Below are 13,533 nucleotides of genomic sequence, written 5' to 3'. Positions count from 1 at the left end.
TCACGCCCTTCTATTTTTATTTCCTACACGCATTTAATATTAGTTTGTGAATTCCCCAGTTTGACACCCAAGAATATTATTATATTCCTTTATTATTATATTCCTTTATTGATCCCCATGGGGGAAATTCAAGAGCCTTCCGAACTTTTTAAACACAGGGGAGTGACCACTAACTTTGGTTTCTTTGAAACCCAGTGACAATTTATTTTTACAGCCAGAGGGTAAATAAATCCGAAAAGATTCACATTCGTATCCTGATCTGGAACATAAATAATAATAATAATAATAATCAATCCTTTATTAGTCCCACAATGGGGAAATTATTTCTCTGCATTTAACCCATCCCAAGTGTAGGACTTTGTGGCTGACATCAGTCCAAAGTCTATGAATAAAAAAAGGAAACAAGTTTAGGCTCATATATTAAACTCATACTAAGATCTTACATGCATTGAAACATAATAATAGCAACAGTTTAATCCCTTTAACCTCACCTATCATTCATTATATCTCATACAGTGCAGCATTTCATTGTTCAAACCCACAGAACTTAAATCCAAATTTTGTGGAGTTCTGAAAAGTTTCCAAAAATGCCAAATATGGCAGTCTGAAACTTGTGGAAATGTTTACAAAATAAAGCAAAAGATATGTTGAATATATACATTTGATTGAATGGAGCTGCCACAAATTAATTTGAATATTTCACTCCATGTAAACCTCATATAGCCCGGGGAGCAACTTGGGGTTAGGTGTCTTGCTCAAGGACACCTACATGCCGGTAGAGGGGTTTGAACCACCAACCTTGTGGTTACGGGACAAGCGCTCTACCTCATGTGCCACAGCCGCCCATCAAAGGCATCAAATGGCAACAAACTGCAGGTGCTGGAACAAAAAATGTGCTGTTCACACATGCTGGGGCCATTTCTTGTTAGCAAATGCTCCTGTGCAAATCTGAACATGCTAAAAGCAATTGTTCTACATTAGATTAGTCTGCTTAAGAGGTGTTGTTGTTACCTTAAGACAGAAACAGGAAACATTAACTGATCTCGACAAAGCTTTAGAACTGTGGCATCAATCATAAACCAGAATACATTGAAACATTAACAGATACACATTTATTATCCAATCGTACATTCCCTTTTGTTAACAACATCACATTCCATTAGCTTTTGCAGCTTCACTTCCGTCCCCAGACACTCAGGGAATATGCTGCAGACACATTTACAAACTCACAATAACAGACGCACGTTCACATTCATGTCACAGCACAACATTATGTTTTTCACATCTTTAAGCTGAGGTAACAGCACAGCCTCTTTTTTTTTTGGCTCTCTTATGTGAGCATTTATACAAGTCATTGACTTTTACATTGTGTCGGAGAACAGAGCGAACAAAACCTTTGAGTTGAGATGCTTGCTTTAAGACTATAGATACAGTCTTCACTTCAGCAAAAAAGGTTAACACATTATACTCCAACCGACTAAATCTTTTTTATTTACATCTGCTCTCATCGAGGACAGGCTGCCGTGCAAGCATGTTCTGTATATGAGCCATGTTGCATTCTCATAAACACTATTATCAGTTCATAATAAGTTGTTTTTCTTTATTAATTTCTAGCATAACACTGGTTCATACTGTACATACAACAACATCAGAGCTGGTCAGTGATATTTAAAATCTGGAACACGTGGTTCCAGATTTTAAACCACTTTGGATCCCCTCACATTTACTTCATTCACCAGCCGAGAGAGAGACAACTCTTTCCTTAGGAACCTTTAAACACTGAATTTGGATCCAGATGATGGACTGCTGGACTCTGTGGCAATCCAGCTGACGAGAGACAGAGCAAAAAGTGACGGATGACCTGTCCCCGGTTCTTCCTCCGTATAAGTCCATTTTAAATCTTACTAACACAGTTTTTCTCTGAGCTCTGAAAGGGGCTGATGTCCCAGCGCATCGAGCGGAACGTGCTCCCCTTGAAACTGGCCTGTCTTTTGGTGATGCGGTAGATTTTCCTGAGGACGGCGCGCCGCAGCAGAATGTAGACCCATGGGTCCAGGATCTGGTTGCAGGTGGCCATCCTGACACCCGTCACCATAAGACCCCTATAAGTGTCTCTGTCACTGTCCAGAAAGCAAGTGTAGGACTTTGTGGCTGACATCAGTCCAAAGATCTATGAATAAAAAAAGGAAACAAGTTTAGGCTCATATATTAAACTCATACTAAGATCTTACATGCATTGAAACATAATAATAGCAACAGTTTAATCCCTTTAACCTCACCTATCATTCATTATATCTCATACAGTGCAGCATTTCATTGTTCAAACCCACAGAACTTAAATCCAAATTTTGTGGAGTTCTGAAAAGTTTCCAAAAATGCCAAATATGGCAGTCTGAAACTTGTGGAAATGTTTACAAAATAAAGCAAAAGATATGTTGAATATATACATTTGATTGAACGGAGCTGCCACAAATTAATTTGAATATTTCACTCCATGTAAACCTCATATAGCTCTAATAAAAGAGCGGAAACAAAAAAAAGTGTGAAATATTTCGCTGACTTGCAGATAAAATGGAGGAATTGAAAATGGTGTATGTTAAAGTGGATTTAAAAAAAATGTTGGGCAGAGATTAAGAAAAATTAATTTCAAAGGTAGCTGTGGCAGGGGCGGTTTTGGGTAGGCCCCACATTTATCCCCAGAGAGGGGAAATTGTAATTATTCATAACAGTGATAAAATGGCCGACAGCACTTAATTAGTACAGTTGAGTTTATCTGCATGTGTATCGTTGGTCTTTTGAAAAACAAACCTTTGGGTTAAATGAACTTCATTCATATCGGGCTTAAATGAGCACTTTACAACAGAAGTTAGCATTCACCCATTCATCCACTGGTGGCAGAGGCTGCCATACAAGTCTTAACCTGTGCCTCAGGAGGGACAGACGCCCACTCACAGCAATTTAGGGTTCAGTATGTTGCCAAAGGACACTTCGACATGTTTACTGCAGGGGCCAAGGGTGGAACCACCGACCTTCTGATTAGTGGATAAATGCTCTTTTTCCTTAGGCATATTATAGTTTTGCTTAATATTCTTGGTGCAACTATTATCCAATGTGGCCCTAAACTGGCCCCCCAATTTGAAATGGTCTAAAAACGGCCACTGAACAAACTTCTCAATGTTAAAGGTGTCACGGACAGAATCGGTCAGTGCTCATTATTGTGAATTAAAAATTAATTTAAAAAAATTTCCGGATAGACTGGAGTGACTGCATTTAAAAAGAAACACAAAAGCAGACAGTGGTGCTACTCTGTTGAACTTATTGTGGAATTCAAAACTGGACCTCTCACCCACCAAAGTGGGTGAGAGGTCCATTGCGAGGTTGCAATAATAAGCATGACACAACCAGATTATTTGAATCCTAACCAGTTGCAAAGTTTAAACAATCTGCTAATCACTTTGTCCTTTGGACCGGTATTCCATATGTAAAAATCCACCAAAGTTCTGTTATTAAAAATCAATCGGCTGCATAGAATTAATGTAGAGTAATCAAAGAGTATTAAAGAGAGAGTATGAAATCTCACCTAAACAAGACCAGGAATGAATTTAGGAGGTGTGCAGATGACTTACAATAGATTCTTAATAGATAATAAAATGTTTATGATGACATGTTATCTACACTTAAACAACTTACTAGATATATTTTATGCTGAAAAAGGGTTTTCAATATGAAATGATTCAATGTCTGTTAAATGTGATCACCGACGCTCACCAGCAGAGGGCTCCAGCAGATGCAGGAGGTGATCATGATTCCAACCAGCTGGACCACCATCTCAGTGTCGTGGGAGCCGGCTGAGCACCGTCGGGAGGAGGGCCCTTTCTTTAGCCGGGCCCTCACCAGCGTGATCCCACTGACGGTGTTGCACACGAAGGCCGAGGCAAGCGAGCTCAGAGCCAGTCCGGAGAAGAGCATGACAAAGGCCAGGTCCGTCGCTCTGGTGTCCTCCATCACCCTGATGAAGCACCAAGTCCCCGGGTACTGGTAAGTGTAGGCCCCCAGGCTGAAGAAGGGTAGGAGGGCCACGCACAAAGCCAGCAGCCAGATCAGGGCCAGCGCCATCTTTGTCCGCGCCGTGGTCACCAGGCGGGCGTGGAGCAAAGGCCTGGTGACACCCAGGCAGCGCTCGGCAGCCATAGCACAGCCCAGGAAGAGCGGGCAGAGACCAAAGAACACCATGCAACCTCCCAGAAACAGACAAGACAGGTCCGGATTGGGGGGGTCACTTCGAACACTGGAGACGGGGTCTGACGCTGACCAGGTGCCCGCTGAGTATCTCCTCAGTACGAGAGCTCCGGGGATAACGTGCCCTGCCAGATCTGTAGCCACCAGGGAGCTGGCGAAGAGGAGGAACGTGGCCTTGGATCGCCGCCGGAATCGGTTGTAGGCCTTGCCGAGAATGATGAGGGCCACCACGTTGAACAGGATGCCCAGAGTCATGGTGAGGACGGCGGCCGTGGGATTGCTCCCGGGAAGGGTGGCATTACGCGCCTCCACCACGGGGGTGTAGTTGCAGATTGGAAGGAAGGCGTCAGTGCCGGAGGAGTTGTGTCGCTGCATGGCCAGCATCACCACTGGGATCCGGGCCTGATGTGGTTCCTCTGGTTGAGAAGACACCGGAAAGAAGAACAAGAAAGGGGTCAGCGCACTGAAACTCGTAACACCCTCTTCTTTCCATGTCCTCCTTATCCACCCACAAATAATTTTCATACAGTCCCTTACAGGTAGCACGTCTCTACGGGCAAACAAAGCTCCTCACAGTAAAGTGACTCAACTTCAAATCAATACGTGAGTTCTCGTCCCACTCTTGAGGTCAGGAGCAAAGAGCCTCAAGTTTTTCTGAGCAAGTTCTGACAGATGTTGTTGACACTGAAAGCTCCTGCACACATTCCTCTAAAAGTGCCGCAGCTGCTGCTGCATGGTAACGGCACTTTTACAACCATGCAAACACAGAGACGTATTGCTAAATATATATCAAATGTAGCTTTCAAAGTGATAATATATACGGTTTTGTGTTTATTTTTTTTGTCTTTATTGTATGCATTGTTGTATTATAATTTTTCTTTAGCTTAATATGATTAAGCTTTCATTTTCTTTGTACATGTTGATTAAATCTATTTTTTCTTTACCTACATATGATGTTTATTGATGTTTTTCTATATTCTTTAGTTAGAATCTCTGTTTATTATTTGGAAAAAAATGTTTTTGCTTAAATGCTATGCTCTGTGCCTACAGCCATAAAAGCTATGAAGATGTTGATTAAAACTTTATAAAACTAAATAAATTACAAAATTATATTGATGATCAATCATTATCATGATGATGATGCATAATGATACACACACAATGCCAAACATTACCTTTCTAGCCCCATTGAGTAAATGAGCATTCCCCTTCCTACAAATCCAATCCATTTTTGTAACTAATATGAGTTTTCTTTTATTTATTTTTCTGTTAAATAATTTTATATTTGCAGTTTCTTCACTTGGAATGATAGCCTCGGGGCATACAATTTGTCCAGTACATGAAAGATATTTAACCTACCTTTGAAATAATAAATCCATGGAGATGATCAGGATCACTCTGATCTGGACTGTTACTCATAACTGCAGCAAATAAAAACAAATTAATCCAAGTTGTGTTCTCTTGTTGATCCAAAGTAAGAAGACTTCTTCTTCACCTTAACTGTTTCCCCATTCGGAGACGATGTAGAAACTCTCCTCTCAGAACAGGCAGCCTCCCTGTTGCATTGCACAAGCACATACTCTGTCACTCCAACTGCTGCTGGCTGCTTTTATACTGAGGAGCTGCACCGCGCTCACGTCACCCCTGGGTGTCTCAGTTGGTCAAAACCCAGTTTCGTCCTCCCAGGCAGAGACTCCCTGGAGCGGACACAATCGATGGTCCGCTATATATCTAATAGTTGCAAGCTCGCTTACTTACCCATAACTCCTCCTCACCTCACAATCATGAAGGTAGGGGCTTAAATATTAAGCCTGTAACAACAACACACTGAGGAATTGAAACCTGCCTGAGGCTGCAGGAAATAAAACTCCTTTCAAGTATCACTTTGATAAGCAGTGATGTAGTTTTACACACAAATAAGCATGACTTCATGTCATAGCGGTTTTAAACCAAAATGAGTAATAGTCTGATTAATGCCAGATTAGACTCTTCAAAGTAAAAGCCGACTGCATTGACGAGTTGAACCTTGTATTAGGCTTTTACTGCTCGAGATATTTGCCCCCTTGTTTGTTAGTTGTAGATATTAAAACACTGCCCAGCTATACTGAGCCTCATCGGAACAACCTTAACATCCTTGTGGTCAGCTCTCATCAATTCAAAACAGCTGCCCTCCCGACCCCTACAAACATCGCTGTCACATGCAGTCCTCCAGAAGACCCTGGCCCCAAAATCAAAAATTCATATTTTGCCTCTAACCTGTAGCACTATTCATCACTCTGGATGGTTTTGATGCGAGTTGCCTAGTTTTGGAGATATCATCGTCAGTAGAGATTTCTGCCTGCCTTCTCTCTGTCTGATTAATGGGACTATGTGGCACTCGGCACTTGTGGCGCTGAAACCACCAATAAAACAAAGACAATGTCTCGGATTCCAGAAATCATGACCTGGCTACTCTAAATAACCCACAGGCCTCATTGAAAGCAGTTTCATGTAGGAACTATTTTCTTTTCCGGACTACACAAGGTGTCAACAGTAATGCCGTCCGCCTTTGCTGCACAGTAACATTAGCTAACTAAGTGGTGCAAGGTTTATTCGAGTATAAATTCATGGTTCCTTCTGCGCTGTTATACAGTTTATTGTTTGGTTGAATGAAAATAGTTCCTACACAAAACTGCCCAGAACAAGGTTTGCGGATTATCTTGGGTCATGCTTTCTGTAAAGAGACATTGCTGTTGAGCTTTTTCAAGCAATTTTTTGGCACTTTGAGCACAACAAGCCGAGTGCCATCTAGTCCGATTATATTGGCAGATGGCAGACATCTCTACGCACATTATCTTCAAAACCATGCAACTCACACCATAAAAATATAGATCAATAACTAGAACTAGAGAGATGAGAGATAAAAAAGTGTATATTTGATTTGGGGGGAACTGTCCCTCTAATACGAGCAAAAATCCCAGTATTATTTTGCGATAAGCACGCAGAATGGATATACAAACCATGAAAGGCTACAGTGTCAAATCATGAAAAGAATTTGGAGCTTCTCAGGTTCCCATCATCACCAGTGGGGCGTATTCTTGCACTTATCTGAAATCCCTCCTCCAGCGAGAGGTCTTCTTGCTTCACCACCACCTAAGTATGTCAAAACAGCTAACGTGCTAATGTACACAACACACACTGCAACCGTGGTGTTGAAAAATGTCCTCTTTGCGCTAAAGCAAGGACCGGAATATGTGTGCATGTACTCACAACATATGCCAGTACATTTTAATAGATGTATGTTTTAATAATGTGTTTCATAAGCACACACCTGAGTCCGGAATGTCGCCTGTACATGTTTGAATGTGCATGCAGGTATGAATAAGGGCAGACAGCCAGTAGAGGCAGGTGCAGCTGCAGCAGTTATTAGCCGGGGGGTTAATGCGTCTGTGTCCGTCTGCTGTGCCATAAAACAGAGATGAACACCTGAGATGGCTGAGATGGCTAAATGGAAGGACTCACCATGAATGCACAAGGAGTCGACACCGGGGGGGGATCTGCTGAGAGGACGGGCCTGTTGGGATTAGGAGGCAGGAAGCAAGTCTGCAAAACAAAAGAGGGGAGCCATTTATTATTAACCACAGCAAGAGCAGAAATGTTCTTTCTTTGTCTGCAACAACAGATGTGCTCATGTATTAACAGTTTTGCCTCTGAACTCACTGTATTTACAGCAAAAACAAAGTTAGCATGTAAAAACATGTGTTATCTTAGGCATTGTCCGTACAAACTCTAACCTACTTTTTAAAAAACAAAGAAAAAGACTTTTAGTGAAGAGTTTCATATTGTGTCATTCAATTCATGAACTTTTCCTTACTTTGTGTGCCATTGAGACATAATCATGTCAAGATGATCACAGCGTGGCAGAGGAAGAACTATCCTTTTGAGATGTTCAGTCTTTGCTGCTGTATCTTTACTCCACATGGATGCTATTTGCTTGTGCAGCCATGTTAATTGCCCGTTTTTATTTGTGCCAAAGGGACCCACCATAAAACTAGGAAAACCACACAGCAAAAGCAGCTGTAAATAATTCTTTACGAGGGGTTTCGTGTTGTACACTGCGCCTGACCACAACGTGCATCGACTCAACAAGGACTGGAACCTTTCTGAAAATCGCCCACTGACCTGCCTAAGCGGTCTTGGACACAAGAATGACCACCTTGTTAGAGGTTTGTTTTTTGGACTGGGAACGCTTCACTGCTGGCTGAATGGCGCTGCCCTGGGCCCAGTAAAAACAACCGGTGTAACTGTAACACAGGAAAACTTCATCATGTTTGCAAACTTTCCACTTTTGACCGTGCCATACGGTTTATAAGAGCCTTTTTGTGACACTTTCCTCGGCATTAGCCTCAAATAAACCTCAGAAACAGAAGATTGCGGCAGCCTGGTCGGATACGGTTGACTGCAGTTTGTTTGTCACACCACTCTCTGCGTTTTTGTACAAAACAGCCACCAAAAAAACTCCAGGATTTATTTGTTGAAAACCTCATAATTACCAGGCTTTTAGTCCAGACATTTTTGTATAATTATGCATGTCATGCTCGTTGTTTTTTATGTACGTTCAATTGTTCACTGTCTCAGTGAAAGTGCATTTTGTTAAAGTAGGTGCTAGTCTTGATAATGAGGTGAGATTACCCCTTGTTGAAGGTCTCTGGCATTTTGTCTTAAATTATCAATCTTTATAGGCCCAGAAGGATGACGTTTTCAAGGCTCTGAAAAAATCTTGCTCTCAGATTTGGATGTGGATACTATATATACAGCGGGGATTGAAAAATAAAGTATTGTATCCTTATAACAATACCCCTGTCTGTAGAAGTAGTGTGTGGCCAGACGGTTTTCAAAGAAATCCCCTCTCTTGTATTTTGCCCTTTTTTGGCATATCAACAGTGGAGAGATAAAACTAAAATAAACTTACATGCTGCCGCTTGACTTAATAGTTTTGTGGTTAGTAGCCTGGTTGTTTGGTCATTTTTGGTCAAACTATCTAATGAATCTGCTCAAAAACACATGGGACGTTCGAGACACCCTCGACAACTGAACATTAAACCACAGCTTCCTGGCTACTGTTTGGTCCAGGAGCATGGGATCTTACACATACTCTGTACATGATATGTTCATCAAGCATATATACACACACATGCTGTTTGACTGTTTCTTTCTTTGAAGCAAATGTGCATCATCATTATACATTTAGTACATTAATTTCTGTTCAACCGGTGTTAAAGCCTCACATTATTTTAGTGAGGCTTTAACATAGTTTGGTTTTATTTGTTTCTAATCTCAACAGAAGATGCAAAGTGCCTCAGCTGACATCTCCTCAGGGTGACACACATCATCACTGCCATAGTCATTGCAGAATTGAACCTCCTCCATTATTCATTCCGTAGTGACACACTTTCTATGTACATGTTGGCATATTTGATTCGCTGACAACACATTGTATACGCATTCAACCATGTCAAATACACCCATATGACTACTGGTCTGCTTCCTGTTCATTGGCTATGCCTGGCTATGCCAATGTAATCTAAGCTGCTTGAATGAACGGGATGATAACGGCCACTTCCATGACTCACGAAGTGTGAAATAGTCGTAGCACAAGAGCAGAGGCCGCTTATCATTCAGCTACTGCATAAATCAAATGAAAACTCCATTACTGAATATGAATGTGGAAAAAGGCTCTATCCAGTGTGTGTGTGTGTGTGAGAGAGATTGCATCACTCTGAAAGAGAAAAGTCACCATTGCAGATGCATGACTCCATTTAATGCATGTCTATTTTCAGCGTCAGAGACTTCTGCAGTCATGGCAGTGAGAGACAAGGTGGCTTTAGGGAGGCTGGTGATGACGTAATGGTTAGCTTGTAGGATATGTGCATCATCAAGAGAATGAATGTCCTGCTCTGACACACAAAGTTCAAGATTCTGAGAACCAGCCAGTGCCCTAGAAATATTTCCTTAATTAAGGCTATTTTTTATATAAGTGTTTGTTATTATTATTACATGCTATTACAAAGTTTCAAAATGCAAGCTCTCTGGTGGCAAGGGAGTCCTTATTCATCAGTATTTTCACTCTTTTAACTTTTTAGACCATTGTTCCTTAAGGAAACACTGGGTTTTCTCACAGCTAGTTTCCCCATTCTTAAACACACTGACATGTTGTGAGTCCGAGCTATTTTAAACTTCACTGCTAGTCTCCGCTCCAGGTTGTTACATTAATCTTGTTCCTGCCCTTAACTGCCTTCACATTGTAATGGATGGTAGGCTGCTGGAAGGTGTGTCACTTAGCTCAGTGTCTCAGTGGTATGAATGTTTGACTTCGGCAGAAAAGCAAGTTTTAACTAGAAAATGCATTTCCTGCTGAAAATGCGTTGGAATGCAGAAATTAGTCACAGAGCATTGCTGAAAATGTGCAAGTTTCAAATGACTTTCCTGAAAAAGCCCAAAAGCCAAGAAATGCACTGTTGAAAAACCTTTAAAATATTTTCCTCCTTCCACTCCGGCGATGACATCACGCGCTCTAAGTTACGCAAAATACACACCCATTATAAACTCAGAAAAGGTCTGAAAAAAGCATAAAACATAAGTGTGATTATTCAAAAAACTGTACAAGATATTAAAAAGATGAATCATACCTTCATAGTTCAAGGTTTTGTGAACATTTGAGAGTTTAAATGGTGACTCTAGCTGAAGGTATGGGGGAAACAGAAAGCTTTCAAAGTTGAAGGAGTTTGAGAAGATTTGTGGATTTTCCCCATAGGGAACCATTATATGAAAAATATGAATATTGCTTATTATTTAAAAAAGCATAAGAGGTAGAAATGAGAAAAGTCATTGCAGGAATGTCCTGAAAGAGCTGAATAATTTGATAGTTGAACGGTTTCTGTAGCTGAAAGTATGCAGAACTAGTTAGATGCATTTCTACGGAAGAAATATAAGAAGAAGAAGAAGATTAAAGCTTATAAGAACAATTGTTGGAATGCCTAATCAGCATTCCAACAATGATCAGAGCTCTTTAAGTCATCATGACATGGTTGGTTAATTAGTTGTAATACGATGTGTAATCAAAGTGCTGTTTCTGACATGCATATTTATTATGTATTTTATTTTTATTTTCTTCATCTGAATAATGTAGCTGGGTTGAAGTACGGATACAGTGAGTCAAAATTAATTCTACAAATTCGTTAAAGCTGCATTGATTGATTTTTTTGGGGCCACTTGGAGGCAGCGACAAGCTGACATATACAAGCTGACAAAGATATATAAAAAACATGTTAGCAAACCGTTTATGTATCCAGCAAACACAGAGCACCTTTAGCATTCCTTTGGATTCAGGTATCTGTTCATCTCATGAATATAAATCCCATATTTGTATTACTTATAGCTCTGGTTTGGTCTCCACCAATTCTTGATGGAAATATCTGTCCCTTTATTTTTAGAGAGAGGTGTATGACATACAACAAAATACATAAATGTGGCAACCTCTGGTGCTAAGTAATGAAGTCAATGCTAAAGTGACAAAAACTGCAGTTAATTCACATTTAAGAAAACAACAAATTATCATAATTCATAAACAACAAACATGGCTAATGTTAATAGGCTACTTAGAACTGTCGAGCTAGCATGTCAGTATTGGGAAGTTTTGTCTGCCCAGTGGGAGACTCAGGAATAGGTGCATTGGCAGAGTAGGTAGGCAGGTAGGAATCACCAATCATTTAATGTGAGCCGAATTAAATGAATGGACGGGCTCATTACAGTCATGCCACAGCCACAGCCACAGATTTGTTTTTGTCAGAGTATTTGATCATTGATTGCTGGCGGCATGTAAAGAGAATTCGAACAAAAATAACAAAAAATGCTTCTAAAATAAATTACCTACCCTATAGCTTTAAGTATTACATTCCTAAAAGGTGTCATTTTACTTAATAAGGGCAGAAACAAACTACAAAACAAAAGGCCATATAAATGATATTAGCTTCTACGTCACCACATAAGATACTCTGATTATGCTGGCATTTCTAACCAGACTTACCCTCACAGCTGAAAAGAGACCTTTAAGAAATCATGGGAAGACTTTCAACCAAGTGTGAAGTCCAAATTGTCTGTCCTGTGCAATTACATTTTTTTTTCTCTGCTCTCAGTTTTTCCACAGAGGAGTCGAGTCACTTGCTGGACTCATGGTGTGCAGAGCCCCAAAGCTTGTCAACACGAGTCAAACATAATGGCAAAGCAAAGACTGCTGAGAGCTGCTGAGTACACACAGGGGAACATTTTGTAATCATGCTATTTGGACCAGGTGTTACATTATGTAAGACCTAATCATCTTCTGTGGTACATGTGTAGAGATCATCTATGAATATAAAATCAGGTTACAGTTGTGGCCATTCATTGCTTTTACAATGATAGTCATAATACAATTTATTTTTCATTGTTCCAAGCTTGTACCAGGGAATCACAATTCCAACGAAATACAGCATTATATTCACAGCATATTTTTCACCCGTTTTGTATTATTCCCCCCAAAAAAGTAGTCTCACAGAAATATGTGAAATGACTTCAACTATGATGTTTAGGAAAAACATCATGGTTTGGGCTTCAAATAAATACGTAAATGTAGATTTAGGCAAGAAAACCACTTAGTTAGGTTAAGGAAAATAGTCTCAACCGTGACTTCACAATAAGTCAAAAACATTTTGGGACACAAACACTGGTCTCCAACATTGCTTTGTTTGTTCCCATGATTGAAAGTACTGTGTTTTTTGACCCATCCAACTCCCCTACTGCCCGCTGTTAGCAGTGTTTATACTACGTCACTAGCTCTGACTGTTGGATCTATAATCACGTAATTAATACGTGACTATAGATTGTGTCACTTAGAAACGGAGCGCATTTAAGTCCCGCCCACATCAGAGTGAAAAACAAACTTTGTTTTGCGTGAAAGTTCCTCCTTTTTACTTTGATCAGCTAGCATCAACATAAAAATGCTAAAAAGCTGTTGTGTGAAGGGTGTACTACCAACAGGTTAAAGAAACCACAAGTTTTAATAAACTGCAGAACCTAAAAACTGAGCCTTTGGGGTTTGTGACACTCGGTAGCTTGGCGTTACGTGTGCAGCAAGCATTCTATCGAAATGTCAGTTTTAGGCTAACTATATTTCTGTAAGTTAAGCTAACACATTTTGACAGTATTACACTTATTATTATTATTATTATTATGTTTACAAGTGCCTTAGCTAACTACAGCAGCTCGCTAACAGCTTGC

The 13,533-nt window shown here is 40.4% G+C and overlaps 1 protein-coding gene across 1 annotated transcript; it reads right to left on the bottom strand.

The window, feature by feature from the left end:
• Window positions 1–312: 312 nt before the first annotated feature.
• Window positions 313–5,808, bottom strand: LOC129098536 (prostaglandin E2 receptor EP1 subtype-like). The gene is made up of 3 exons (XM_054607555.1): window positions 5,599–5,808; window positions 3,769–4,655; window positions 313–2,170 (listed from the first exon to the last, which is right to left on the bottom strand). The coding sequence occupies exons 2-3, from the start codon at window positions 4,621–4,623 to the stop codon at window positions 1,895–1,897; spliced, it is 1,131 nt and encodes a 376-aa protein (XP_054463530.1). The 5' UTR covers window positions 4,624–4,655; window positions 5,599–5,808; the 3' UTR covers window positions 313–1,894.
• Between the last annotated feature and the right edge of the window lie 7,725 nt (window positions 5,809–13,533).

This window comes from Anoplopoma fimbria, chromosome 11 (genome assembly GCF_027596085.1).
Source record: "Anoplopoma fimbria isolate UVic2021 breed Golden Eagle Sablefish chromosome 11, Afim_UVic_2022, whole genome shotgun sequence".
Taxonomy (NCBI): domain Eukaryota; kingdom Metazoa; phylum Chordata; class Actinopteri; order Perciformes; family Anoplopomatidae; genus Anoplopoma; species Anoplopoma fimbria.
The sequence above is the reverse complement of the archived record's forward strand: the minus strand, read 5'-3'. Positions and strand labels throughout refer to the sequence as shown.